The 26,561-nt window shown below is 41.8% G+C and overlaps 1 protein-coding gene across 1 annotated transcript; it reads left to right on the forward strand.

The window, feature by feature from the left end:
* The first annotated feature begins 588 nt into the window (after nt 1-588).
* On the forward strand, nt 589-25,200 carry Tmem165 (transmembrane protein 165). Its single transcript, XM_048364749.1, has 6 exons — nt 589-1,031; nt 11,970-12,195; nt 18,724-18,899; nt 19,490-19,672; nt 23,271-23,376; nt 24,425-25,200. Exons 1-6 carry the CDS (start codon nt 825-827, stop codon nt 24,499-24,501), a joined length of 975 nt encoding a protein of 324 aa, XP_048220706.1. The 5' UTR covers nt 589-824; the 3' UTR covers nt 24,502-25,200.
* Nucleotides 25,201-26,561: the final 1,361 nt, after the last annotated feature.

A 26,561-nucleotide genomic window follows, 5' to 3' on the forward strand; every position in this document is an offset into this window, starting at 1 on the left:
CGTTAGATGCTTTGCGACCGGGGGGGGGCGTACTATGGGCAAAACAGTATCTTACAACAACTTAGTTTGAATTATTTCCGTTGTTTCCGAGAATCATACTTCAGCGCTTAAAGAAATTAGTAGCAGTCGACGCCTAAAACATTCTCTGCAGCTGGTCGGAGCAGAGAATCCCCCGGGCCGTCGGAATCCAGATGGGTGTGGCGATGCCTGCAAGCAACTGCCACGTAAGTCGGGGTGCGGGACTCATCTGACTCCTGATAAAGGCTAAAAGTGGAGAAAGGCGAGTCTGTATCCTACCGCCAAGGCTGAGGAAGCAGCTTGCGTAACAGCCGTGCACTCTTGGGACGGGGAGACCCAAAGAAGAAAGTGGGTCGCGGGCCGGGATCTGGAAGGATGCGGGAGAGGACCGGGCCCGGGACCTACCCCGCGCGCGGAGTCCAATAGGAGGTACCCGCTGGGTCCAATGGGAGGAGCGCGCGAGCCGCACCTCAACCTGCTCGCATACGTCACGACGCCGAGTCCGACGCACAGCCAATGGGCGAAGGGGATGGACAGGGGGCGGGGCCTGGTGGAGTTGGGGCCGGGCAGCACCGAGGCAGTTGGAGGAGTCGTGTGGCCGCCGCGGAGGGGAGTGCCCGCCTTGAGGCTGGCTGCCGACGAGGGCCTGCCCCGGCCTCGCGCCTCACTCTCCGGTCTCCCGCATGGTGTGGGCTGCTAGCTGAGAGCCAGCGAGGCGTGACGGGCTGGGTGTCTCGGAGGTCGAGGCTACCAGTCGCCCGCACTTCCTCCTGCAGCCCCGGTGCGCGGCGGGCTCGGCGGGCGGGATGGCGGCCGCGGCCCGGGGGAGCGGCCGAGCCACGGTGCCTCAGCTGCTTCTGCTCCTGCTGCTTCCGCTGCTATGGGCCCCGATCGGGGTCCGGGCGGGCCCGGATGAAGACCTCAGCCACCGGAACAAGGAGCCCCCGGCGCCCGCCCAGCAGCTGCAGCCCCAGCCCGTGGCCGGGCAGGGCCCGGATCCCGCCCGAGCTGAGGTGAGCCTCCTGGCCAGGCCGGCAGGAATGGGGATGGGGATGGGGATTGGGCGGGTGAGGCCTCTGTACCAGACTCCGGGCGTCGCCCTCGGTTCGGGCGCCGGCAGGGGGGAGGGGCGACGAGAGGAGGGGGAGGGGAGGCGGCCCCGGCTCGCCGGTGGCAGGCGACCGTCTGCGCCCTTGCCCGGTGAGGCCTGGCCTCGCCCAGCTCCTTGTGGGGGAAGGGAGATCCAGACCCCCGCCAGGAGCCCAGGGGATCGAGATGCTGCCCCAGAGTCAGCGTCCCAGAGACCAGATGTGCCCTACTGGACATACTCATCCCAAGTAGAAAGTTTTTTCCTTTTCTTTTTTTAAGAGCAGAGCAGCTTGGAGACTTCTTTTGTATTCACTGAGAATGATCACATCGGCCATTGCATCGTTGAAACAGCATGCTTCCCTCCCCCCAAATGCTTATCCAGACTCAGCTCGGCACACCCTGTGGTTTTTGCCAAATACAATACATATGGATTGTTCACGATTCTCATTTTTCTGGAAAACGTGCTTTGGCTTGCACAAAGTGGCCCTTAGAACGCAGAGGGATAATCAGTATGGCAGTGCCAATGCCAAAACTGCATCTATAAGTATACCTGAGTCCTGTATTTCGTTTGCCCTTCACTTGGAAAGTTCAAACATTTCTTAATCGTTGTTAATAAGAACACTTATTTCTTACTCACTTAGCAGAGTTTTGAAATTCTCAAGATGGGGGGTGGGGAACCCCATCTTGGGTTCTCTCTATTTCCCATTCTGACTCTGATTCTGAGCTTCTTTCCTCTCTTTTTGGGACCAGAGGGACATCCAACCACCCCTTCTACTCTAGTATCCATGCAGTCTGTGCTTATATAAGAAATCCATCTAAACATTAGACAATTATACCATCCTCTTCGAAATTCTCAGTGAGCTTCCCCTCCTTATATATATCTATTCCAGTCCATCCTTCTAGTGGGGTGAATAGTCAGGTGTCTTTATGATCTGGCTCCAGCTGTCCCCTGGGGCCTTTAGGAAGCTACCATTTTGTTCATACACCAAACTTTTAAAAAAGGGGTGAGGGACACAGTTCATGTGCTCTCTTGTCTGTCTCCCAAACAGAAGACTTGAGCCCCACAAGTCAGAACCCTTCTCACCTTCAAGATCCAGTATATGCCTGTTCCCTGGGAGCCTTTCTTAAAATTTCTTTGTTAAAAGGGACTTCTTTTTCTGACTAAAATGTCCTTTCCTTTATTCAGACCATTGCAAATGGTTACTTTGGCTCTCCAGTTTCTTCATGTTTTGCTTTTTACCTGTAGTACAAGAAGATGGAGAGTTCAAGAAACTGATACTGGTTTCACACAGGGAGAACTTTTTAAGAAGCAGACCTGTCCAGAATGTATTAATGGATAGTGAGAAATAATGAAGTTCTTCTTACTGGAAGTACACAGGAAGAAGTAGACTAACTGCCTCCTGTGAGGAGACTTAATTATTGTGAAGCTAGGATTCTGGGAGCTGATTTCATCCTCAGCAGTTAAGCAGGTAGAGCAGGTACTATTTCCTGTTCATGAAAGAACTCTTCCTCTGCAAAGTGATGCTTAGAATCCTGATTCCTGAGTTATTATGCTTCTTAGTAATCATTATATCATACCAGAACTTATAACTGTGAATAACTTATTGGTGGATTTTAAAGGTTTAGCTTCCATCTTATGCCTTGCTTTTCTCTTGCCCTTCTTAGGGACATAATTCTTTCTGTCTCTGGTTACATTTAGGCCTGCTATTTTGGGTTCTTAGGATTTGTGCACATCTTTTGTCTTCCCTTGTTAGCATTTTTAGTGTCTTGACATCACAGGTAGATCTTTTTCAGCCTTTTTCCTTTAAAACCTTGCCTGTCCTTGGTATTTATCAAATTTCTATGAATGAAATAAAGTACCTCAAGTTTCTATTGTTGATTAAATTTCTTTTGGGAAAGATTGGCTGTGAAATGAACTCAAGCAGAGCAGTAACTATTACAATAGTTTTTCTGCAAAACTATCAGTCTCCTTTTCTTTTTTCTTCTCTCCCTCCCTCCTGCCTTCTTTTCATGTTTGCTTGCTTAATTTCTGTTGCTAAAAGATCCACTAGATTAAGTTAGGAAAACCTAGACTTTTATCATCTGCCTGAAATGTGATTCTACCCACTAATGGGTAAAATGTTTAGGAATTTTCATCTGAATCTATTATATTGCTGTTGTAAAGTTCACTCTTGTTTAGTGGGAAGAAAAAGGGGTGGGAGCCATTTAATTGCCAAGTTTACTTTTTTTATTTTTTGTCAGTCCTGGAGCTTGGACTTGGGGCCTGAGCTCTGTCCCTGGCTTTTTTTTTTTCCTCAAGGCTAGCACACCACCTCTTGAGCCAACTCCCCCTCCCCCCTTTTCTGTGTAAGTGGTACTGAGGAATCTAACCCAGGCCTTCGTACATGGTAGGCAAGCACTCTACTGTTAAGTCACATTCCCACCCCAGGGGAGGCATTTAAACTAGCGTTTACCAATGTCCTTCGGTACCAGAAGTCAGAGGTTTATAAGATTGGTGGTGTCATGTGCTGGGGGAGAAGCCAAGGCTCCAGGCTCCTGGTATGGGGGAGCTGGGGGGTGATCCTCCTTGTCCTTTACCTCCACTCACTGAGCCTCCCACAGCCCCAGGTCGGGAGTGATGCTTCTATTCAGGTGGCCATGTTTGGCACTTCCTACCTGTTCTTTCCTTGATTCACACATCCACTTAAGAAATTGAACTGAAATGCTGACTCATGAACTTTATTCTTAGTGTTTATCATTTAGCCTGCTGCCATTTAACTCAGCGTCCAGGTTATTTTAAAGCTCTGTTTGGGGTTAGGTAACTGTAATAATAAAGCTTATGAATGTGTAGCTGCCTAAGTGTTTCAGTGAAGTTTTAGTCTTAGTGTGAGTTTTTAAGACAGAAGTAGTGGTAGTTAGAACTATTAATAGTGCTGATGGCTACTATGTTCCTAGGAAGCTGGGGGAAAAATCTAGCCATGTAAAATAAAGGTCATGGTAGAAAGTGTCCAGTGATCACATTTATATGGAGCTAAAGATCCATGTCTTTAAAACTAGAGGTGCAAAACAGAATAACCTGGTTTTAGTTACATTTTAGTCTTAACTATATGGCTCATTTTTCTTAAACTTTAATTTCGGGTGTTGAAGGATTTTTCTTCACATTTTTCAAACTACGTAGTATGTCATTTTCTTATATGCAGTTACTTAAGATGATCAAACTGTACTGTTTGATAGCTATCTATACAAGGGCTCAGCATTGTTGAGTATCTTGAGTTTCTTACCTAGTATGCTTTGCAGCAACATGCAGAGTTTTTTTTAAGTTGTTTTTTGTTGGTTTTTTTTTGCCAGTCCTGGGGCTCGAGCACTGTCCCTGGCTTCTCTTTGCTCAAAGCTAGCACTCTACTACTTGAACCACAGAGTCGCTTCTGGCTTTTTCTATATATATGGTGCTGAGGAATCGAACCCAGGGCTTCATGCATGCAAGGCAAGCACTCTACCACTAGGCGGTATTTCCAGCCCTGTAAAAAAGATTTTTATCCCATACAGTCATTGTAAAAGGGGAGTCTCATTGTGACATTTCCATAAATGCAAACAATGTACCCATCAACCTCACTGCCTTGATCAGTATCTCTTATCTCCTCTTTCCCTTAGTTCAGTATTTTTTTTGTGTGTGTGCTGGTACTAAGACTTGAACTCAGGGCCTGGGTATCTTTTTTACTCAAATCTGGAGCTCTACCACTTGAGCCACTACTTCATTTCTATCTTCTTGATGTTTAATTGGAGATAAGAGTCTCACAGACTTCCTACCTAGGCCTGCTTCAAACCACAATCCTCTAATCTAGCCTCCTGAGCAGCTAGGATTACAAATGTCAGCCACCAGTGCCTGCTTGGTTTTTGTTGTTGTTCTTGGGAGTTACCACTTGAGCCAGGCCTTCAGCCCTATATATAACACCTTGTTATAGGATATTTAGAAAATTTACATTTAACCTTTTGGTGCTCCTGGAGTAGATTTCTAAAAACAGAGGGAAAAATTTATTCTTGGTGCAGGAATTTGAATGGAAGATTATAAACATATATCTGTATCTTGCTGGGCTCTTTAAAGCCCAGCTGAATTGGCTGAATACCAAACAGGATATTATATGTACATTTACATTCTTTCCCTCTTTTTAGTTAGGTTAAAAAGAAGTTTTAAGTTAACAGTGAACTGACAGTCATGAATAAACCTGCATTTCCAAACTTATGAGAAAAGTTCCATTGATCACATGGATCTCTTCTATGACATTAATTTAGTTTTTGTAGGTTTATTTCTCCCTCCTTCTTCCTTCTCTGGACATATGTGTATTTAGAAAACATAAATTCCTTTAGTTGGGGAAGACCAGCTAGATTTAATAAAAGCAATTTACAGTATATTTCATATTCTGAAACTCCAAAGAAGAATTCTGGTTGAATAGCACTGTTGCTAAAGCCACAAAATCCTATTACCTCACCCAACACAGGTTCTTGTTTTCCTATTTTTGAGCAGTTTCTTGGCATTTCTTTTACTTCCTGATTTTAGCCTCTTTATAGCTGATATTGAGATCTCCTAATGAACTTTTCTGAATGAAATTATAGTTCCGGTACTCAATTTGTTTGGTGGTATTTTATCACAAATAAATCAGTAAAAATTAAAAGTGAAGCCAGGTGCCAGTGGTTTAAGTGTATAATCTTAGCTTTGGAAGACATATGGGGAGGATAGAAGCTCCAGGCCAGCCCCAACTCCATCTCAGAGGAAGAAACTGGATGTGATGACTTGCTTATCATTCCAGCTAAAACAGGAATCTTTTTTTTTTTTTTGGCCAGTCCTGGGCCTTGGACTCAGGGCCTGAGCACTGTCCCTGGCTTCTTCCCGCTCAAGGCTAGCACTCTGCCACTTGAGCCACAGCGCCGCTTCTGGCCGTTTTCTGCATATGTGGTGCTGGGGAATCGAACCTAGGGCCTCGTGTATCCGAGGCAGGCACTCTTGCCACTAGGCTATATCCCCAGCCCTAAAACAGGAATCTTGATAGGTGATTGTGGTCTGAACTTGCCCCTGCTCTGGAAGCAAGACCGTGTCTCAAAAATTACCAGTGTAGAAAAGAGCAGGTGCAGCCAGTTAAATCGCAGAACCACAAAAATAAAGTCAGTGAAACAAAATATGTTTAGTGTATTTCAAATGTCTAAATTTATAAATACATAAATACATTGCAAGTCATAAATAACACTTGTAAAAACAGTTGCTAAATGTTCATTAAAATAAAATTATTTTACAAAGATGTAATGAGAATTAACAAGATAATCATCTACAAACACATAACAAATTTTTAGCAAGATTTATCTCGTTTCTTTTTTTTTTTTTGTCCATCAAGGGGCTTGAACTCAGGGCCTGGATGCTGTCCCATAGCCTTTTTGCTCAAGGCTAGAGCTTTGAGCCACAGGACCACATCTAGTTACTTCTCAGGCAATATTGAAAGCACTTTCCTTTGTTGTAGCATTGGGGCCTCAGGCTTGCCCGGCTTGCTTACTCGCTTGACCCTCTACCACTTGAGCCGCCTCCTCCAGCCCTGCCTTTTGCTGATTAGTTTGGAGTCCAGTCTTGAATTTTTTTCTCCCTGGACTGACTTTGAACCACAGTGTTTCAGCTCTCAATCTCAGGAGTAGCTAAGATGGTAGGCCCATCTTGAATCTGCTCTTTTATCCATAGTCATTGTTTAAAGTTACATGCATATTTTTTATGTATACTTTTTGTGATTTCTGACTTCTTAACAGTAATGTGGGAGAGAAGCTAGTTCTGAGCTAGCCCTAAGCATTTTCCTGATTCATTTATCTTGAAATACTACTTCTAATTGGACAGCTTTCTTGGAGCAACTTTGCTTTTGCTTTTTTGCAGGGACATGAGACTTGGTAGCAAACTGTAGATTTTGTTTCAAAGCAATCATCTGTAGTTTCAGCATATGTAGATGGAGATTGCCTATAGGTTTCTCTGTCCATGTAGTCATCTCTGCTCACTGAACTTGAGAAGAATTGCTTTTCTCTTGAGGATCATGAATACACAAAAGCATGCTTTTTAAATGAGAATACTTTATATGTACAGTTTTCTACTTGGAAGTTAAAACTAATTTTCAGTAGCGTTTCTAGCTTTTTAAAAAAATTAAAGTAACAAGTTGCTGGTCCTGTTTTCAAGATGCAGTTCATGTTTCAGGCATTAACCTGAGACAGTGGTGTTTGTACCAGGAGAGCCCCTAGTATTTTGTTACTTCCTGTGATGTAATACTGGAGAAACTATTGGAATTGCATTCTGCACCTAATCTTTCTCCTTTATGAGTCTCAATATTTGCTGCTATGCTCATACTTTCTGCCTTCTTGTTTTCAACAAAGCTGCCATCCTTCCATATCTTCTGTCTCCATGTTCCCGTTCCTCTAGGAACTGGAACTGTCTCCTTTTTAGAGTTGCCTTCCCATCTGCTTACACATGTTCACAGATTTCTCCTGTTCATGGAAAGGGGAAAAGCGATTCATTTAACCCTGACCGACTATTCCTGCTCCCACTTTTTTTTTTTAATATAGCATACATTGGTTTTATGAAGGTGGTTTTATTATGACATATCCACACGTTTACAGTGTGTCCTGGTCAGCTTTCCCCCAGTATCTCTCCCCTCATTCCCTGCATCCTCCTTAGAACTTTTTTTTGTTTTTTGTTTTTTTAGTCAGTTGTGGGGTTTGAACGTTGGTGGGCCTGGGTGCTGCCCCTGAGTTCTTCAGCTCAAGGATAGCACTCTGCCACGTAAGCCACAGCACCACTTCCACTTCTGGTGGTTAATTGTAGCTAAGAGTCTCACAGGCTTTCCTGCCCAGGCTGGCTTTGAACCATTAGGATCTTTGAATCCTAGTTAGGATTACAGGTGTGAACCACTGGCATCTGGCCCTTAGAACATTTTAACTGGTTTCCTTGTTCTGTTTTCAGAATGTTTAACTGTAACTGAGCCATACTCATTTAAGTATTATCTATAATTTCTCTGAAGTTTTAGGTAGAGTTGGATAATTACTATAGACACTGGTTTATGACGCCATTAAATGCTATTTTTTTGTGTGCTGGTCCTGGTGCTTGCACTCAGGGCCTGGGCACTGTCTCTGAGCACTTTTGTTCAAGATTAGCATTGTACCACTTTGAGTGACAGCTCCACTATCAGTGTTGGAGTGTCCAGTTGGAGATGACAGTCTCTGGGGACTTTTCTGCCACAATTGGCTTCAGACTGTGGTCCTCAGATCTCAGCCTCTTGAGTAGCTAGGATTAGAAGTGCTAGCCACCAGTGCCTGGCACTATTTTTTTATTTTTGAAGTTTTTTGACACCAATTCTGGTCATTCTGGTTTCTTCCCTGGAAACTTCGATTTTTTTTTCTTAGTTGAGATTTGATGAGCATTTATAATCATGTACATACTGCTACACTATGCTTTTCTGTCCCCCTTACTCATAGATATAGAATACATATATATTCTATGGTCTGTTTAAGATTGCATACATATATATTCTGTATAGATAGATAGACTGCATACATAAAACATAAAGCTCCAATATTGTAGTGATTTTTCATATTAGTGTATCTAGGGTACTTGTAGTCTTTTAACCCTACAATTTAAATGGTAATGGATTTACCAATTCCATGTTGTTCTATTTTACTACAAATGATAGCATTACATTTATATATGTTTCATATTCAAAATGCAACTCCAGAGTGCTTCTTGGATTTTATTTCTGCCATGACTCTTTGCCCATAATATGCATACAGTTGTATTTGGCGGGGACAGGATCATTAAAGGGGTAGACTTACTAGGATGAGCCTTGTTTAAGAGGTTCTCCATAAGGTGAATCTTGAGGAGTCTAGATGTACCAGGGGAAAATGAGGTAGGAAGAGAAGAAAGCCCAGAGCTACAGACTTGAGCAATGTGTCATGAGAAGATAGAGCAAGTTTGACAACAGTATGGAGACGAGGCACATTGACATACTTCATTAGAGGCAGGTGTGTGGTAGTACATGCTACCACAACTCAGGAGGCTGGCAGGAGGATCTCAAGTTTGAGGCCAGTCTGGACTACAGAACAAGACATGTTAGAAGGGAGGGTTGGGGAGTAAGAATCCCCAAATTGATTAGCTATGTTCAAAATATTATGATTTGACCAGTAGTGTATTGGGTTAAAAATTTTAACCCAATTTTAACCTACTTTTGCTTCTTAAAATGGTAACTGCCAACACCTTTGAAGTTGTCTTTTGCATTTTCTATGAAGCAGTGCTGCTCTAGCTTACCTAGGAGGAAGTAGTAGGTTCGTTTATGGAGCTGATGTGTGCTTCTTTGGAAGCGCTGGATAGTTACCAGGATTTAAGTGTTTGAATTTTATGTTTAGGTATAAAAAGATACCACTTCTTAAACAGTGAAGTGATATTATGTAATTAGTTTCAGGGAGATTAATAAGTACGCCTTGTGAGGTGCTGTAAGGTCCTATGTACTAGATGTCACATCCTGAGGACTTTATTCATTCAGCCCTCACAGTCATGTGAGGCATGGTATTTTACAGATGAACTTTGAGTCATAGAACATTTTCTTACCTTACAGGCCCAAGGTCTTACAGTCATTGGTAATGGTGTGATATGAACCCAGACAATGATTTTAGACTCTGTGAAATTAACCCCAACATGACATCACTGAGGCGGGGATTAGGCAAAGGAAATGATCTGTGCCCAGTGACCCTGTTAATTGGATGTTAAAAACATCTGCCTTACTTAACCCTTGCTACTCAAAAGGAGAGATCTGAGGATCTAGCTTTGGAGCTAGTTGAGGTCAAAAAGTCCTTGAGAGTCTACCTCCAATTAGTCAGCAACAGACCTGTACTAGAGCTGTGGCTCAAGCCCTGAATGCTTAATTAAGATATTCTAAGCCTGACTCAGGCCTGTAATCCTAGCTACTCTGAAGGCTGAGATCTGAGGATCAAGGTTCAAAGCCAGGCTGGACAGGAAAGTCCATGAGACTCTTATCTCTAATTAACCACCAGAAAACTGGAAGTGGTGCTGTGGCTCAAAGTGGTAGAGCACTAGCTATGAGTGAAAATGTTCAGGACAGGACTGAGTTCAAGCCTCTTATTAGCTTACAAGTCTAATGCTTAAATGTTTTGTTCTGTACACTGGTTATTTTGAAGTCCAGTAATTTGTGTAACTTAGGTTTTTATGTTGTACAAAGCATGTTCTCAGGATTTCTTTTTTGTCTCTTAGATTTCCAAAGATAAGTTTTGAAAATTAAAGAGAAAGAGGTGACATTAATCAAGAAGTGTTGTATCTACAAACTTACAGGTTGAAACCTGTACAACTACTTATAGACAAATAAACGTAATTAAGGATACTTTATTAGGCTCGGGAAGTGACTGAGCTTGCCTAGAGTTTCTTCTTGTGCGGATATGATAAATCTTTGTGGCGTGGACTGTCTTGTGCACTGGAGGAGGATGCTTAGTAGCATCTTGGTCTCCACCCACTAGATGTCAGTTCTCCTTCAATGTGGCAATCAAAAATGTTGCCCAATGTCACCAAGTACTCCCTTTGAGACACAGGCACCGTATTCAAGAATAGTGTACAGTCTAGACTCATTAAGTGCTGGTTTCTTTCTTTGGAACCAAGTTGTTGAGCAGTGAGCTAACCTTTCACAGCCCATTTATGCTTCAGGTGACTCCAAATAGTAATCTTTTTTCCATATTAAGTAAACTAAAGCTTGTCAACACCTTTTTAGCTCTCTCTTAGGGCCATAGAAATTGGACAGATTGAGATACATACTTTCTCAGTTTATTGGAACATGGCAATTCTCTCCCTTCTTCTGACTGGTCTTTCATGATTGCCTTAGAGCCCAAGCTAGCCAACATTTTTAGTAATGAGCCCACACAACTAGATTTCGCAGGCATACCTCTGCAGCATGGGTAGGATCTCTGTTGTATAATCTTCCTCATCTGATTTCCTCCCTCTCATTCCTCTATCCTTTTTCCCCCACCAGAGCTGAGGACCGAACTCAGGTCATTGGACTTGCCAGGCAAGTGCTTTTTTGCTGAGCTAAATCCTCAACCCCTCTCTCCTTTTTTCCAATCTGAAAGAACGTAAACATTCTCAGCTCAGACAAACTGGGTTTGGCCTCACGGATCATTTGCCAAGCTTGGGTCTTAGAACCCCTTTCTGTGGCGGGTGATCTGCAGAAGCTGAGCTGCATGGAGCTTTGGGGAAGGCTGAGCAGCACACACCACAGTGCTTCATGATGGCTAGAGTTGGGTCACATGTCCATTGTGCCAACCAAGACTCAGCTTTGTCTTTTTTTTAAATTAGGCCACATTACTTTCTAGAAATATTTTTAGCCTTCATTGTAGGGCCATCTATACATCTAGCTGTGTTAAACTTTCTCTAGCTAAAGGTAACTCTTGTTGTAGCCTGTGAGAGCTTTCTGGATCTTACTTTGCCCTTTACAATGTCAGTGAAATTTCTCTCACTTTCATATCACTTGTTTATTTGATAAACACACATGGATCTTCCACACAGAACACTAGGAAAAGTTTGAGACACAACTACATCTTAGATGAGACATACTTAGAAAATAAGATGATTTTAGTATATGAACATAGCTAATCTATATTCTCAATTGTTTTGAAGAATTGTTTAGATCTGAATTTTAGCACCTGTTTTCAAAGGTGAGACTATCATTACTACTGGCTTTTAAAACAAGATAGAAAATAAATATAAAGGCCTTAATGGGGAAAGAAATGAACCATTCACATCTAGAATACAATGATTTTAAATTACGATTTTTTTAAAAAGTAGTTTTTTGGTTGTTTTTTTTTAATTTCAGAAAGGATTTACACCAGCAGCTCCAGTTCATACAAATAAAGAAGATCCATCTGCCCAAACGAACCTGGGCTTTATCCACGCATTTGTCGCTGCCATATCAGTCATCATTGTGTCTGAGCTGGGTGACAAGACATTCTTCATCGCTGCCATCATGGCTATGCGCTATAACCGCCTGACTGTTATGGCTGGAGCCATGCTCGCCTTGGCCCTGATGACCTGCCTTTCGGGTAAGTATGCTTTGCCTTCTGTGATTCTGCTCAGTTATCACGAAAGCCTGGTGCTGAGCATTTGAGTTGTTGAATCTTGACTAGTTACTATGGAATTTGATTTATGTTCCAGCAAATGGCTTCAGAACATAATTTTTTTTTTTTTTGCTAGTCCTGGGACTTGAACTCAGGGCCTGGGCACTGCACTGTTCCTGAGCCCCTTTTGCTCAAGGCTAGCTCTCTACCACTTGAGCCACAGTGCCCCTTCTGGCTTTTTCTGTTTATATGGTATTGAGGAATTGAACCCAAGGCTTCATGCATGTTAGGCAAGCACTCTTAACACTAAGCCACATTCCCAGACCCAGAATGTAAATTCTTACAGTTGTATCTTTTTTGTTGTCAGTTGTGAAACCTGAACTTGGGACCTAGGCTCTGCCCTCATCTCTTTTGCTCAAGGTGACTGCTCTGCCACTTTGAGCTACAGCTCTACTTCTGGTTTTCTTCTGGTTAGTTGGAGGTAATTTTCTGCCTGAGCTAGTAGCTTCCCGCCAAGATCCTCACATCTCAGCCTCCTGAGTAGGTTGGATTATAGGCATGAGCTACTGCTGCCCAGCTTGTATTTCACTTTTTAAATGGAATTTTTATTTACATAGTAGTGTTTTAATCCTTTCATTGTTGCAGCTTTTTTTTTTTAACTTTTTCATCCCAGGTAAGATTTTTTTGTTTGAATTTTCAGAAATAGAATTCAAGAAACCTAAGAAAATTGAATATTTTCCTTTTGAAGAGCAGTTGAAAGTTAATAAAAAATTTAGAAATATAAGCTGGGCAGCAGTGGCTTACATTTGTAATCCCAGCTACTCAGGAGGCTAAGATCTGTGAATTAAAGTTTGAAGCCAGCCCCGGCCAGAAAGTATGAGACTCTGAGGTGGAACTGTGGCTCAAGTGGTAGAGTGCCATGTGTGTGAAGAAACTAAGGGACAGCATTCTGGCCCAGTGTTAAAAAAAAAAAAAACAATGCTAAATAACTGAACAAGGTTTAGTCTTTGTTCAGAAGCAAACTCAATATGCATGATTTGGTGGAAAATTGAGGTTTTTCTGTTTGAATCAGACTTAGCACTGAGTCTCACTTATCATGTGATAAATTCTTGACTCTCTTGAGCTTCAGTTTCCCCATCTCTGAAATGGAGATATCTATACCTACCTCTTGGGTTGTGGTCTATATTATTGAGATATCTTATTTAGAGTGCTTTGTCATTTACCTCTGTTTGGTGTCTGGATACTTATTCAATTTCGTGTCTTACTAAGCATAAATGAGTGGCATCTGTTAAAAAAGAAAAAGTTAATGGAATGCCTTTCACATTCTGACAATTGGTGTAGGCAATGTTAATACCACCTCACCTTAAAAACAATTTTCTCTTCAGAAGAAAACGTTACAGAAGTAGGGGGAACTGCACAAAGCCATATCACTTGTTTGGAATGAGTTTGTAATGTGTTGGAGAAGGTATTGCTGAAATTCTGGCTTGAGGATAAATGGAAAAGTGTGTGTGTGTGTGTGTGTGTGTGTGTGTGTGCGTGTGTGTGTACGTAGTGTGCCTTTGCTCTGCTCTGCAGCCTGGCTGGCTCATCAGTTCTCAACACCTTCTCTGCTCAGGTATGGTGTCTCTAACCCCCTCGCCCGCACCTGTCTCCCTCTAGCTGTGAGGCTATGACAGCCATCACTTGGGAGGGTTTTTTTGTTTTGTGCCAGTCCTGGGGCTTGAACTCAGGTCTTACATGCTATCCCTGAGCTTTTTTGCTCAAGGATATTGCTCTACCACTTGAATTACAACTCTATGTCCACCTTTTTGGTGGTTAATTGGAAATAAAAGTCTTTTTCTGCTAGGGATAAGGTCAAACCACGATCCTCAGATCTCAGCCTCCTGAGGAGCAAGAATTACAGGTGTGAGCCAATGGTGATTGGGTTGGATAGCTTTTTTTTTTTTGTCCGTCATGGGGCTTGAACTCAGGGCCTGGCCTCTGTCCCTCAGCTCTATTGCTCAAGGTTAGCACTCTACCACTTGAGCCACAGCACCACTTCCAACTTCTGTTTCTGTTTCTATGGTTCTGAGGAATTGAACCCAGGGCTTCATGCATGCTAGGCAAGCATTCTACTACTAAACCATATTCTCAAACATTAAATATTTCATAAGCTCCATAATTCATAGACTGCTTATATCTACTCATAACATTCACAACTTTTTCTGGGCCTTCTGTTTTTTTGTCCTATTCTGTTTTTCCATTCTGGAATAATCCTTTAAGATAAAGTATACTTTGTAAAATACTTTTTCACCCAAAAGCAATTCTTCTTTCTGTTAACTTTCTTCTTTAGAAACTTTCTTCCTGTATCTTTATTCCTTGCTGATTCCTGTCTCTTCTTTCCAATGTGCCTTTTGAAATAACTTCTTTTAGTATGGTGAGGAAGTTTATTAGGAAAGGAATATACTTTCAATAGACAGGAAACAGGTCATCTCTAGGTGAAAAATAGCAATGCTTTTTACCACTACTACATGGTTTTTATTGAAGTGTGTTAAGTCCCTCTCCGGAAACCTCTGGGTGGAGTCACTTTCTAAACATGGGGTAACTTAGTTATTACATTTGACTTCTGTGACATGGCTCACTGGCCTACCTAAGTAAGTTCAAAATCTGTTGTTGGGGCTCGGAATGTGGCTTTGTGGTAGGGTGTTGGCTAGCAAATACGAGGCCCCTGGGTTCAATTCCTCAGCACCACATAGAAAAGGCCAGAAGTGGTGCTGTGATTCAAGAGGTAGAGTGCTAGCCTTGAGTAAAAAGAAGCCAGGGACAGTGCTCAGGCCCTGAGTCGAAGCCCCAGGACTGGGGGGGGAAAAATCTCTTGTCTCACATCTATTTGTTGACCTGCCTTAGGCTGAGATGAAGTCTGCCATTAACTTATGTGGATAAAGTACTCAAGAAATTGATTTTGTGCATCCCATAAGCTTAGTGCCACCTTGCTTGGTTGAAAAGTTTAATTTACACACATTTTCTCTGGGAGACCTTCCCATCTTCCATTTGAAGTTCCTTTTACATTTCCACATTGCTCATAGCTAGCTGCTACCTAGCATTCCCCACACACGCACTCAAGTTTCTACACACTCTGGAGGATCAAAAGTGTTCTAATAGTTGGTAAGTTGTAGCCAGCTAGTCTTTGGCTACTTCTTCCTGGTGTGGAGCATAGGCCTAGATCTGGAGTTCCTTGCCTTTGTTCTCTGTTGATACGGACAGCTGGGAGGTATGTAGAACAACAGAGTTCCTTTCCCTCCACAGATGATCATAATCAGGCAACCGTACCAAAAACACATTGGCTTGAATCCATGTGAATCTAGACTATACTGGCTGAATTATGTCTGGAACATGAGCACAGAAGTTAGTCTTGACAGGTGTGGTAGTTAGGATATCAAGAACCATCCTGTTTTGAAGTATTTGCCTTTTTTTAAAAAAAAAAAAACCTTTGAATTAACCCTTAAATTGTGTCAATTTTAGTTTTATAGCTTGGAGACCAGAGGAAGCAAACTTGGTAAAACATTAACAATGTAAAGGCCAGCAAAGAGGAGGAACATTTGTTCCCCTGGAGCTATAGAAACAGTAGTTGAAAGGAAGGCAAGGATCTAAGTTTCTGTTCAGTTAGAAGGTGGACAGATATGGTTATCAGGCACATCAGGTAACAATGCTTATGAGCATTTTTCCCCCAACTCCTCAGCTTTACTCTGTGTGTGTGTGTGTGTGTGTGTGTGTGTGCGCGCGCGCGCGCGCGCGTGCATGCGTGTGCTCAAACTGGTATTGGGACTTGAATTGAACTCTGGCCTGGGCCCTTGTCCCCTAAGCTCCTTTTGCTCGAGGCTAGCACTCTACCACGTGAGCCACAGCTCCACAGCATTTTTTTCATTGGAGATCCGGTAAGGAACTTTCCTGTGCTCTCTCCCTCTCCCCCCCCCCCCAGCTTCAAACTAATACTGAGATCTCTGATGTTGGCCTCCTGATTAGCTAGGATTACAGGCATGAGCCACTGGCAACTGGGGCAGGTGCAAATGACTTCATTTGAAAATCACTTCTCTCTTGTCTTCCTTTGCACATAATTTAATTATTCAGCCTTTAGGAAATACTTTATGACAATAAATACCTTTTCTTGGGGAGAGGATTTGAACTCAGGACTTGGCACCCTTGCTTGGCTTTTTACTGAAGGCTGGTTTTCCACCACTTGAGCCTACTTTCACTTTGTCGCCTTTTGCTGGTCAATTGGAGATAGAGTCTCATGGACTTAGATCCTCAGATCTCAGCCTCCTAAGTAGGATTACAGGCATGGGCCACCTGTAATCTGTAATTGGCTCAAATATACTATTAGCAAAACTTCCCCATAAATGTAGAATAAGTTTTTCATGATCAGAACCTTCCTTCTAAGCATCCAGGGCTTCCTGCGCTGTCAACCCATCTTTCTCCCACATCCTGCCTGTTTCCTGTCCCTAGACTTATTTCACATTTCCCGCTTCCTTTATCGCATAGGTTCCTTGAATAATTCTTGCTGTATTTGTCTCCTGTTCCCTTTTTCATTCATCAACCTCCTTCCCACTTCCCCTCCTCCCCCCCCCCCCCCCCCCCCCCCCGGCCTTACAATCTTGGCTCAGTTTCCTAATATTCATTTAGTTAAACTGTTCTAAAGGTTTACACCATGGAGATCCATCACATTCAATTGTAATCCCTTGTACAAACTTGAAGTTCAGAAAAAAACAAAATTACCATTGAAAAAAAAGAAAACCTTTTCTTGCTGATTGCAAAATGACTTCCTAAATCGTGTCTGTATGCAGGGATGAGCTCTGGCACTTTTGTGTGTACAAGAGCATGTCCCCTCTTGATTTCTTGCCCATTTACTATCAATATAGACTAATTCCTTCTTCAACAGTTGAGAGTTGGTAAGCTGCTTTGTAGACTAAGCCAGTGGGAGCCTCTCCAGGCTGCCTCCTGTCCTTGTAGCATGCTCCTATCATCTGCTTTTTCTCTTTCCTTTATGTGCCGCGTTGTGGGATTGGTCATTTTCATGGAACTGTGCAGTGGACTGTGATATTAGAACCCACAATCTGGGTCTTTATTTCTTGACCTTGTAGTGGTTGAAGCTAGAAAATGTATGCCTGTAGTGAGTGTGTGTGTATATATCTTCTTTTTCTAGTTTTATAAGATACTTTAGTTTAAAAGAACAGAGTTTGAATCATGTGACATGAGAATCTTGTCATGATTCTTCACTGTAGAAGTTTATATTGAAAGGATTTGTGATAAGAAATGTCACCAGAAATGTCACCAGTGTACAAACGTACTGTTGCTTCTGTGTTATAAAATCTTGAGATCTTTGGAGGCCATCAGAGCCGACCTTTACTCCTCGGCTGTGTCCAGCACAACACAAATGGTGAGCCAGGGGGTGGCTGAGAGTGTCTGGCGAGAAGTTCAGAATCTTAGGAAAGGCGCTTATGAGTATAAACACTGCGGAAATTAGGATGAAGGCTCCTCAAAAAGCTGTTGTGCCACTCTTGGGCATATGCCCAGTCAGTACACAAACTAGAGGCCTGCATGTCGTGTTTACTACTGCTTTGTTCACAGCAGCCAAACGATGGCATCAGCTGGGTGCCCAGAAACTAACAAGTGGATAAGGAAAATAACGGTACGTTATTGTGGTACAGTGGAATATTCATCCATAAAGAAAAAGGAAATGGTCACTTGCAGGAAAGTATGTGGAAAATTGGGATCATGTTGAGTGATGCCAGATATGCATGGTTTGGGCTTATGTGCAGCATCTAGACTTGGAAAACACATACACACTGCATATATATCTTTAACAGAACTTGATTCTAACTGGAGGGAGGACTGTTTGAGAAGGGGACAAGGTGGGGAAAGGAAGAGGGAAAGAGCGATAGAGGGTAAACACACGGCATCTGTATGGAATAACATAAGAAACCTCACTGTTGAACAGCAGGGGGAGGGAGACATAGAGCAATAAGAGGGAGTGTTCTGACTAAAATATATGCCAGTGTAAAAGACCATTGTGAAATCTCTTGGTACAATTAATATCTACTTTAAAGAGCAGGAGAGTAAAAAAAGTCTGTGCTGGGGGTGATACCAGCAGCAGGTAAGAGAGTGAGTAGTGAAGTACTTCATATACATATGTGAAGATAAAACAGAAACCTATTCAGGTGGTTTTAACCAGGAGGGAGGGTGAAGGGAATGTGTTTGGAGTACATTGTATACACATATGGAAATGGCACAGTGAACCTTTCCTGGTACAACTCATGCATTGCTAATAAAAAGCTTAGAAAAATTCCTGTGGAAGGTGTGTCATCTTTGACAAGGCACGTCCACTTCTTAGTGGACAATTCTTTCCAGTTATTACATAGATTCTAATGTGAACCAGATTTCTTTGACAGTGAATTAGAATTTCTTGAAGTAAGCCATTTCTTGGGTCTGCTATGAAACACACCAATTAACCAGATACACTATGGCCTCTTTTTGCAGTTTTGTTTGGCTATGCTACCACAGTCATCCCCCGGGTGTATACATACTATGTTTCAACTGCGTTATTTGCCATTTTTGGCATTCGAATGCTACGGGAAGGCTTAAAAATGAGTCCAGATGAGGGTCAAGAGGAACTGGAAGAAGTTCAAGCAGAGTTAAAGAAGAAAGATGAAGAAGTAAGTCTCTTGATTATCTGGGCCCAAAGTAGACATGAGAAATAGTTTATCTAGGGGTTTTTCAGTGGCTACATCATATGGTATGTGTAGCTACACAAGAGGAGCTTAATTTTGTGTGTATGCATGCATACATTTGCTTGAACTTCAGGGCCTTGCTCTTTGACTTATTAGCCTTTTTCATTCAAGGCTAGTGCTCTACCACTTGAGCCACAGCTCCACTCCTAAGTAGCTGGGATTACGGGCATGAGCAACCATTGCCCAGCACAGTGTGTTCTTGTAATCTGGTTGTGATAGACTTTTGGGTCAGTGTGAATGTGGTAAAGAGAGGAAGCAGAGGTCACTGGTGTGGCAGTTCGCTTCCTTGTGTTGATTATGAGCTCCTGAAAATTCAGCAGGAGCTGTGTTAACATTGACAAGTTGCTCCCATAGCATGTAGAGTAGTAAATAAATCACTAAATGTAGTTTTGTTTGGAATGAAGAAACTTGGGGGGATCACATTAATTTCTTTGGAGCATATTCCAAGGAATTTAAACACTGAAAAATAAGTGCTTTGATTTTCTTGCTAGCATTAATGTCATTTTTCATTTCAGTTTCAACGAACTAAACTTTTGAATGGACCAGGAGATGTTGAAACGGGTACAAGCACAACGATACCTCAGAAAAAGTGGTTACATTTCATTTCACCCATTTTTGTTCAAGCTCTTACATTAACGTTTCTAGCAGAATGGGGAGATCGCTCTCAACTCACTACAATTGTTTTGGCAGCTAGAGAGGTGAGTTTCTGAGAGAAGACTGCTTCTGTATTAAAATCAAACACTGTTACTTTGCTCAGATGGCCATGACTCATCTTTCCAACCTCTTAAATTAAATCTGTGTCCAGATTTACTTGGCCTGTGTTTTGCTTTCTCAGTACATTTGAACTCAGGACCTGGATACTGGCCCTTAGGCTTTCTCACTTGGGTACTCTGCTTCTTCAGCCATAGTTCCACTTCTGACTTAATGACTTTTTGGTGTTTAATTAGAGAACAGTAGCATCTCATGGGGGCTGGGATGTAGCTCAGTGGCAAAGTGCTTGCCTAGCAAGCACATCATCCTGGGTTGGATCCCCAGTACCAAAAGAAAAAAAAAAATCTCATGGATTTTCCTGCCTGGGTTGGCTTCACAAGTTTATTCTCAAACTTTAGCCTCCCCTCCTAAGTAAGTAAGATTAAAGGGATGAGCCACTGGTGCGCCCCCTCCCCCCAAGTTCCCTTCTCTGGGTTTTGCCAAAATAAAGCTGTGGCAGTTTTCTTTGTGGCTGCTGTTTTGGTTTTTCCTTCTTCACATTCTATGCTTGTTAAGGATCTAAATTGTTAGCTGGGGGAAAGGTGGTGGTGTGGTGGTGGTGCGGTGGTGTTGCTTGCCTGTAATCTTAGCACTCTGGAAGCTAAGATATGAGGATGGGTGAGTTTGAGGTCAGTTTGGGATCCCTGTCTCAAAACAAAAACAAAGAGAATGTATTGGTATACTATTAAAGGACGGCTTGACACTTCAGTTATCCAAGGCCTTTAAAAAGTGTTTATTCCTATATTATAGATAATTGAGTTGCATAGGTTGATTATAAAAAGTTTATTGTAGTTGAGTAGAAATTTAGACTTACTTGTCCATCAGAGTTGGTTCAGCATTTATAAACTACCATATAGCTCTTTGAATGCTAATTCTTCAGGATCATATTAATGACATGGAAAAAATTTTAAAGGTTGTTTACTTTTAAAATATATAAAGAACACATAAGACTTCAGGAAAGCAGTTCCAATTATATGGGAGGCATAGGAGGAATTGTGAGTCTACATGAAAATAGCTAAAACAAAACAAGATGCAAACAAGGATGGGGGCATGGCTCAAGTGGTAGAGCACTTGCTAGTAGGCACATGACTCTGAATTCAGTCTCTGTTGCCTACAAAAGGACATGTATTTTTAAACTTTAATTGCTTTTGTAAGTTGTCTGTTACTGTTGACACAGGCTTATCAAGATGTACTGAGAGGATTCAAACTCAAGCAGTTCATCTTTACTAGTAATAATCTTATCTGGTTTTATATCAGGTGGTATTATTTTAGATTAAAAATAGTATTTACATGGAAATTGCTACCATACAAGAACAAAGTACTACCATAGACTGCAGTTAAGGTGTTTTGAGGCCAGGATTCAGATCATTTGGAATGGTCTTTTAATGTCTTCTAATGGCTGTGACCTGCCCGGCTTCTATTGCTTCTCACATTGTCAGAATCGGAAGTGGCCCAGAGGTGGAGAGTGCTTCCAGCTGGGTGAACTGAGGCACCCAGCATGGCGCCCATTCTCTTCTGTGGCAGCACCTGGGGAAGCCTTCACACTGCTATGCCCCCTGCATTTTCTCATGTGAAAGTTGAGATGACCTATTCTTGGACTCCAGCCGCCCCTGAGATAGCACTCTGCGTCCTTTCCCTCTACTGGGTACATGGTGGTTTAAAGAGCTCTCACAGAGCCCAACTAGCATCCCATTTTGATCCACTAATATCTGTCAGGCTTTCTCTCTGTATGAGCCATGCAGTGCTACCTGCCTGGTTCAGCTCTCTCTGCTTCTAGTACAATGCTCCCAGGCTGGATTTCTCTGAATCCTAGTGTCTGGGTACAAGAAAACACCCAAATAATACAACCTTAAAAAAAAAACAAAATACAAATAAAGACACTGAAAAATACTATACTAAAGGAACTATTTAATTCAAGTTAATATATTTCAAGTATCATTTTCAAATAGAATGATTCCACTTCGTGGAGTAGCAGTTTGACTTTCTAACACACAATAGAATTGGGGCAGGGTAATTGTACACTTCCCAGTCTTCCCAGTAGATGCTTCCTATCTGCACACACACTGCCTTTACCACACAGCCTGCTGACTCAGAGCAGCACGAGGCCACCTTCCTTCCCTGCTGTATCCCAGATCCCTGCCTCATGCCCTGCACCTGAGAGCTTTGCCTTCTCCCAGCCCAAGTTTGTAAGCACTGTTAGTATGCACCCATCTCCATTTTTCTCTTTCTTCTTTTTTTTTTTCTGGTCTTGGGGCTTGTACTTGGACTAGGTGTTGAAGTCTAGCGTTCTGTCACCTGAGCCACAGCTCCACTCTCCCCATCGCCATTTTCACAGTGGTGTGAGAGAGCTTCCCTTAGTTCCTCTTCTCTCTAGTACGACTCTTTTCTGCTTCCCAGTCTCAAGGCTAGGCTGAGGGGAGGAGGATTAAGCTCAGAATACTTCACCAGACATGTTGGGTGGTCCTTCACTTGAACTTACTGTAGCCAGGAACGAAATTTGCTGTGGTTCTTGCATGAGGCCAACAGCCTGGCCACCTCTCTGTCTCCCTTGAAAGATGATTCTTCCTGTCATCCCTTGAATGTTGCTTTCCTCCTGGGTTGTATCTTTTTTTGTTCTCCCCATGTTCTGGTTGCTGACACCTAGGCTTTACTTTCACTTCTGTCAGTACTTATAACCCTCCTTGTATTTGGATCATATCCATCTTACCATAGCCCATGCAAAGAATTAAACGAGAAACTTGGGTTTCGTGCCTGATTTTCTTCATTTGTCACCATGTGTCTCATATTCATCTGCTTTTCTCTGCCTGCAGTCTGTTACTCCAATCTAGGCTAGCATTTTGTTCTTCTTTTAACCATGGCTGCCACTCTGCCTGTCTTACTCCTTATTCCACTGGACATTTAGAGCATAAATGTCTTCTACCAGGTAAAAAAGCAACCAAGTGTCTCAAGACAAAGCTGAACTCCCACGTTTATAGTTTCTTTCGTCATGACCTGGCTCGCTGGGATAGAATGAAGGTACTATCATAGGCAAGTGTTTTGGGTCTGTATTCCTCTAACCACCTTCCACCCCTCACTCCTACCTTGATAGCTGCCTCTATGCCTCACTGGTTCTCTAGAAATGCTATTGTTCCGTAGTTGGTTGTTTCTTACTGCTGGTCTTTTGCTTTCTCCTTCAAATGTTCCATACCCTACACAAATAACCTCCGCCTCTTCTGGGCTACCTTTTCTGTAAAATGTTCACAGATCCCCCCAATTTAACTACCTCCTATTTGCACTGGTAGCAAAGCATTTAAGGGGCAGGATTTCTGTTCTCAGGGAATTGGCCATCGTATACCATAAAGGTTTACTTTTTTTCTAGCTGGAGGTTTAGTCTTACAGTGTATCACTGCCATAGATTCCTTCAGGAATATACCTTTTCTGTAAAGTTAAAATACTCCAGCATTTTGAGAATTACTTAGACTTTTTTGTGCTAGACCTTCATTTGTGGTTTCCTTTGATTACAGTTTCCTCTTTGATTTCAAACTGTGCTACTTACCTTTGCTCCAGGACCCCTATGGTGTAGCAGTTGGGGGAACAGTAGGACACTGCTTGTGCACAGGATTGGCAGTCATTGGAGGAAGAATGATAGCACAAAAAATCTCTGTCCGAACTGGTAAGGCAATCTTTTGTTCTATCTAAAGTCATTGGGAGATTAGAAGTAGGATGTTAGTTTAAATTCTTTTAAAGTATACTGTCTAGTCTTTGGAATTACCACTTAAGGTCCTAATCATTACCCATTACTGCAGACTGCGTTTCCCACGTCACATGAGAAATATAAATTCATCTTAAACATTATTGAACTCGTAGCTGTTTTTAACTGTGTGTGTGTGTGTGTGTGTGTGTGTGTGTGTGTGTGTGTGTGTGTGTGTGTGTGTGTGATGGTTGAATTCAGGACTTTATGCTTGCTCAGCTGGCTTTCTATTACTCAAGCCATGCCCAGGTTTTTGCTGGCTATTTTGGGGAATCTTGTGGACTTGAACTGCCTACGCTGACCCTGAACCAAAATCCTTTGTATCTCAACTTCCTGAGATACAAAGGATTACAATTGTGAGGCCTAGGTGCCATTTATTTTTAAGCCAGTAAAACAATTGCCACTGGAAATATGAGGAATCCTTAGAAGTGTCAGGACTGGGAATCAACTGGATGTGATGGTTACGGCCAGTTGGGCAACAGAAGAGATTGGGAAGTTTGTTCTTTCCCGAATAGGCCAAAATATTCACGAGACCTTATCTGAACAGAAAGGGAGGAAGCACAGATGGAAAGTGGAGTATGGCTCCAATGGTAGAGCTCCTCCTGCCTAGCAAGTTTAAACCCCAATACTATAAAACCTGGGAATCAGAAGTGAAGCCCACTTATGATTCTGCTGGGAATTTCCTGTGCAGCATTAAATGAAGTTTAAAGATGAAACAGTTTGTCAGTATTGCTGACATGCTCCTCTTTCATACTTGGGTTTTACAGTGAGGTGCTGTATAGTTCACTGCAGTTGCTCATCAACACCATCCCATAGACAGTGCTAGAGAACTGACTCCTATTAATGAGTCAAGAATGTTAAGTACTGCCATTATTTCCAAAGTTACCTTATTAGATGGGGAGAACAATCTGACTTCCTCATACTTTTGTTTGTACATTTTGCCTGAAACGCTTTTTCTTTTCTCTTCCAGTGACAATCATAGGAGGCATCGTGTTTTTGGCATTTGCATTTTCTGCACTATTTATAAGTCCTGATGCTGGTTTTTAACAAGCTATTTGTTCGTCTGGATTTAGCTTGAGATAGGTAACTCTTGTCTTTCTGTACATAGTGTACTTAAACTAAAAGTAATGGAAAGTACTGTATTTTGTATCACTGATTTGTGAGTTTGACCCATTTAATGAAAGTATTATGTCCAAAAGAGATAATCATTGATTCTATTTGTAAAATGGAGTTTTAAAAGAAACTTAACTTCGAAGTGTGGATTCTCCTGAAGTATAATTATGTTAACCGTTAGGTCCCCATTTGTATTTTGGTATATCCAGAACCATTGTGGGGTCCACTACTTGATTTTCTTTCAGGCTGACCTCTTTGTAAGGAACATAAATTTTCTCCTTGGTCACCTAGGTGTTTTAAGATGCTTACCTTAAAATTTTCAAAGACTGAATTAATTTCTGTTTTTTAAAGCATCTCCCTGAGCCAGTAAGCAGTTTAATCATAAATCTTTTTTAAAGTTTAGAGAAATAATTGTGTTGATTCTATTATCAATAACATGATGCAATAAGAATTATTCACTAGGTCCATTTTTCCTTTTTTAAAAATTGGGTAGGACACCCAATATAGAAACAGTCAATATTTGACAATGTGGAATTACCAAATTAAAAGAGAATACTATCAATGTATTCATATTTTTTCTATATTGAACAATGTAACATAGAAACAATGTAAATAAAAATGGTGTGACCAATACTTGGTTTTCTTTGTGTGTTATACTAATTACAAACTTCCTTATTAGTAATTGTGGACCAATTTCCAAAGTATAGATAAAGACACTGATGGCGTAGCTACAAGTCTGACTATTCTAAAACTCATCTTTGCTTTGATAATTCTGTGAGCAATTAGATAGCAATGCAAGGTGGGGGGAAGATCTTATTCTAAGGTGACTGGTACTACAACAGGGAGTCAGAACAAGCAGTTCAGTTTCAGAGCTTACAGTTGAGTTGTGCAGTGTGCTAAGGCTGCCTTGTTTTACCATGGTAATTTCTGTGATCACTGCCATCTACAGTTAATTGTAACTTTACTCTCCACCATGTGGCAATATAGTGTTTACATCTGAAGTCCACAGAGATATCCAGATGTTCCTGTGTGGAATATAATAGAGCAAGAACAATTCTGTTTACTGAACTCCTACAGAGGTTCACATTGAAATTGGTAACCTGAGGTGACTCTGAAAGAACCCAGCTAATCACCAAGTGTCGTCCTGCACAGTAATTTTGGGAAGGACAGCTAACTACTATAGAAGAGTTTCTTTTTAAATGTTCAGTTAGGGTAGTACAGACTAAGAAAAAATAATTTTTTTGAAACTAGGTTCTGTCATAAAAAGTATATTACAGGGTTGAAATATACCCATGAATGAAGACAAAAGTCAGGCAACAACAGCTCATGCCTGTCATCCTAGCTGAGAAAGCTGAGATCCAGAGTATTGTGGCTTGAAATAGCTTGGGCAAAAAGTCCTGAGATTATATCTCCAAAAGTAACAATGAAAAAGGCTGGAGGCATGGCTAACGTAGTGGAGTGCCAACCGAGCAAGTGAGAAGCCCTGAGTTCAAGCTTTAGAACTGCCAGAAACCAAACGGGTTCAAGCACATTGCCTTTTAAGATTAGACACTTTAAAAAAAGATGATCACTAATAGGATTCCTTGTGGGAAGTAGTTAATAGTATGGCAGCTTGATGACCTTGGTCAGGTAGCCAGCCTACTTTAAGCACTGGTTTAAAGAGCTTTTTTCAGGCACCATTAGCAGTCTTTGCAGAGAACCTAACTACTTACACAATCTGGCAATTCAGACCTAAGTTACAAGGCAAGAAATATTAATGCAGTTAGGCCCCACTACTGAATAAAAAAGGAAAATGTTAAGAGATTTAAAAATATTTAATAAGTCTTTCTACAAATTCAAAATGTGATTCTTACAATTCTGTGCCACATAAAGCAGGTATTCTGGAGAGATGCAGATAATACTGAAAAACAGCACTAGCACTGAGGTATTTTTTTATTTTTTTAAAGTGAAGAAAACAAAGTCTGGATCTATTTTACATTAAAAAAAAAAGCCAC

This window comes from Perognathus longimembris, chromosome 16 (assembly GCF_023159225.1).
Source record: "Perognathus longimembris pacificus isolate PPM17 chromosome 16, ASM2315922v1, whole genome shotgun sequence".
NCBI classification, from domain to species: domain Eukaryota; kingdom Metazoa; phylum Chordata; class Mammalia; order Rodentia; family Heteromyidae; genus Perognathus; species Perognathus longimembris.

Coding starts and splice junctions, on each gene's coding strand:
- Tmem165 (XM_048364749.1), top strand. CDS start 825: ATGGCGGCCGCGGCCCGGGGGAGCGGCCGAGCCACGGTGCCTCAGCTG. Junction 18,900..19,489: donor TAAAGAAGAAAGATGAAGAA/GTAAGTCTCTTG, acceptor TTTTCATTTCAG/TTTCAACGAACTAAACTTTT. Junction 19,673..23,270: donor TTGTTTTGGCAGCTAGAGAG/GTGAGTTTCTGA, acceptor CCTTTGCTCCAG/GACCCCTATGGTGTAGCAGT.